At 35.0% G+C, this 3,926-nt stretch overlaps 1 protein-coding gene across 1 annotated transcript in view; it reads left to right on the top strand.

Annotated features, from left to right (window-relative positions):
• Window positions 1-2,005: 2,005 nt before the first annotated feature.
• Window positions 2,006-3,926, top strand: part of LOC102602049 (probable inactive serine/threonine-protein kinase scy1) — a 5,172-nt gene continuing 3,251 nt past the window's right edge. The window contains exon 1 of the mRNA XM_006367484.2: window positions 2,006-2,287. Coding sequence (XP_006367546.1) covers window positions 2,162-2,287 — 126 coding nt within the window. The 5' untranslated portion in view covers window positions 2,006-2,161. The remainder of the gene's footprint in view (window positions 2,288-3,926) is intronic.

Raw genomic sequence — 3,926 nt, 5'->3', positions numbered from 1 at the left:
TTTATGTTTGTATAAAGCGAAAGAGAGAGCGATTTTTTATATACACTTATTTTTGTCAACGATTTATACAAACGAGAGGCTAACAACAATTTATACAAATGGCCTGCCAGCGAAATTATACAAATCTGAAGAGGAGCCAACGAATTATACAATTGCTTCTTTTTGTATATATGTATAGCCAAAAAGACATAGCTTTCAATTGTATATGTATAGCGAATTATACATATATATGTTTGCTATGGAGCGCAATTATGCAAACTTTGCTATAACATACAAATATGAATTTTGTGTTTGCTATATGTGAAAATTGCTCTTTTTTTTATCTCCTCAATCTGAGCTACATTCATAAAAAATATTTTTCAAGTTTAGTTTGTTAATTTCACAACTACGAAAAGTGCGGCTATGTCACCTAAGCTTTATTCTAGTGATAAAAAATATTGTAATTTCAGCTGCTTATACTCATTATCTTCCAACTCAAGGCATCAATTGCCATATTATAACTTAACTTGCTCGGGAGAGCCATAATAGTTATGCATAATCTTGGAGCAACTTCAACCATCTCTGTTACCTCAAATTGAGATCTCTCTTATTGAATATATATTAAAGGTTATTATGATTTAAGATAGTGTTTTCAAATCTTAAATTCAAACGTTATCAATGATAACTCTAAATCATGAGCAGGATAGTTCTCCTTATTCACTATCAATTATCTTGAGCCATAGCTATAACTTTGCCCTTTTGCATCAAACACTACCAAAAGTCAATACGTAAAGCATCATAATAAACAGTAAAACTCTCTCCCTCCATGAGCAATGTCAATACAAGAATTGTGATAAATAAAATCTTAAATTTTTAGAAGTTCGCCTCATACACACTCGGCCACTTGTAAAGCACACCTGTTTGAGTCAATGGAGGCCAGTAGATGGAAATCTTTCCACCAAGTGCGTGTGGTATTCTGTCAAACCTATGAAACTATGAGTTTCTGTAGGTGAAGTGAGATTAGCCCAATTTCGAATTGCCTTAATTTTCTTGATAAAGCAGCTTATGTCATGGGTGAAGATAATGTTAAAAAAAATTAAACAACACCCAAACACATTGTTTATCAAATTCATAAAAAATGTTATGGTCAGTCCAAAAGACATAACCAAGAACTCATAATGGTTATAATGATCCTTGAATACTTTATAGGGATATCTTTCGCCCTAATCTTTAACTATTGGTATTCAATTCTCAAGTCATTCTTCAAAATATTGATGCATCTTGAAGCTGGTAGAATACATTATCAATGCGAAGTATAATATACTTTTTCTTGATTGCCACCTTATTCAAATGCATGTAGTCGATACACATCCTTAAATAATCATCTTTTCTTTTCATAAAAAGTACAATCACACACATATATATATATATATATATATATATATATATATATACATAATAGTAAGTAGATCCTGGATTAAAATAATACCGTACCTGGTGTATGAAAAAAATGAAATAATATCTATAATAACTGCATTGAAAGCCTGTCTCTGGCCTGCTAGAAAAAAGTATAGCAAGCAGCCTAACCACCTTAACTTGAGTATCTCCTCGACCATCACTCTCAACCAGACTGGATATCCTCTCTATCATAATGAGAACTATTTTTGTCGCTCACCACCCCTAGCCTATTGCACTGCAATTCTAGGTGTGAATGTCTGAGAATTCTAGTGCAACCCACCATACTTGAGCCTGCGGCAATTCCTTCGATAATGCCTAGATCACTCGTAAGAAAAAACTCTGTTCAATCGAAGGAATTGAGTTTTAAATTCAAAGAATTACTATGCTTTATAAATTATTATTATGTTAGGTAATAATTTTAAAATATTAATAAAATGTATAATTAGTTAGCTTAAATCTATTTAATTTTTACCTATTTACAAATGAAGAGTAAAATAATCACATTTTGGAGCATTCAAAAACAATTTTGACCCTTTTCCCTTTAATTTGTTTTGTACTAGTCAAAACTTTTACAAATATTTTTCTGTAAGCATACGAGTGACCAGCAGCACATAATCAAGTACTCCTACAGTCCTAGTAGTTCATCAAATTTCAGTTCCTGACCAGCCTGATCAAATACTCGCCCCTTGATCGGAGATCGGTCCGTTTTGTCGGAAGTTAGAGGATGTTCAAGTTCTTGAAAGGCGTCGTCGGTGGATCTGGGACGGGACTCAAGGATCTGCCTTACAACATCGGCGAACCTTATTCCACTGCTTGGGGATCTTGGGTTCACTACCGTGGCACTTCCAAGGTTAGTTGTCACCGGTTTTCTATACTCAATTATGCGTTAGTTTACTCTTGGATGCTTTCCCTGGTGTAGTCTTATCTCCTTTTCATTTCTCTCAGCTGAACATTCATTGATAGGTTTATGTTTTAACTATGGAATTTATCACATTTGCTTTTGAATATGCTTAATAAGAACAGTTCTCTTTTCTATGCTGGCTCGTGTGATGATGACTACGAATGTAATGTAATTTTGAATTATGCGAAGTTGGTGATTTTTGGGAAAATGCATATGTAGCCCCAACCTATGTCCGAAATCCCAGAGGCACACTTTTACTATACTAAGGTCCTATTACCCCAAACTTATTTTATAAATAATTTTTTACCCCTTTTCGGCCTACGTGGCACTATCAATCAGATAACTTGAAAAAATTGTCAACACGCGCTTGGCCCAGAAGATAGTGCCACGTACGCCGAGAAGGGGTAGAAAATTATTTATAAAATAAGTTCGGGGGTAATAGGACCTTAGTACAGTATAAGTGTCTCTGGGATTTCGGACATATGTTGGGGATACTTATGCATTTTCCCGTGATTTTTAGATGGAACTTCTTTTTTAATGACTGCGGTATCTAGCCTAGTGTGCGTGAACCTGGACTATTCCACCGGGTATCGGGAACTTGGGAGTTAAGAGTGTACTTTTTCTCTATTTTCTGTTAGTTCACTACTTCTTAGGTGTCAACAGGTAAGCTCCTGGAGTGATTCATAGTAGAAATGCTCTATCCCACTATACTCGGAGCATAGCTGTTAGTTATTGTAGTATCTTCTGATTCGTGCAAGATTTATGTTCATGGTGTCACAACTAGTTGGGTAGATCTTATCTGATTTAACTTGTACAGAAAACCATTTTATACTTGTGGAACTGAGAGTACACATGATCAAATTGCAAAGCACTTAAATAGTATCTTCAAGCCCCTTATGTGGTCTTTGAAAATGGTCTTTTAGTTTTTAACTTATCAAAAGGAAAAAACCCAGCTGATTAGTTTGGGTGCACCTTAATAACTCAATAGGGGGAGGCCGAAATTGAGTTGTACCAAATTGTCATTACCACTTAAATTTGTCTAACCCCACTAGGGAACCTGGTTGTTATGTATGTTCAGTTTGACAATAGAAATACTAAATTTGCAAAAATAATAAGAACACAGATTTTTACATGGGAAAATTACCCGGCTCAAAGGGTGCAAAAATTACCCAGTAGGATTTACCTCCAAACTTCACTAACACAATGAGCCTAAGTTTTAATTACAAAATCCTTGCAACCTAAGACTTAAATCTAAGCCTTGATGCCAACAGTCACTCAACGCCAATCCCCTCAAATCACACTGACTTGGAGCAACAACGACACGACAATAGTTCATCACTACAGGAACCTACCTAACAATTGCTCTTTTCAATAAGAACTTATAAATATTTTACAACTGTTTTTTTCACTAGAACATCAGCAACCTAATAGTACTTCTCAAAAGCAACTTGTTACAACTCAATAAGCATAATACAATTGAGCTTGGACTGGAGTCGACGTGTAGACACTAAAAAGGGAATAGTTCTTCACACTCTCAGATGGTAGTCGTCAGATCTTCCAAGAACTGCATGTTACTTGTAAACTCATG

The sequence above is a fragment of the Solanum tuberosum genome, unplaced genomic scaffold (genome assembly GCF_000226075.1).
Source record: "Solanum tuberosum cultivar DM 1-3 516 R44 unplaced genomic scaffold, SolTub_3.0 scf00807, whole genome shotgun sequence".
NCBI lineage: Eukaryota > Viridiplantae > Streptophyta > Magnoliopsida > Solanales > Solanaceae > Solanum > Solanum tuberosum.
This window is presented reverse-complemented; position numbering and strand designations above follow the sequence as displayed.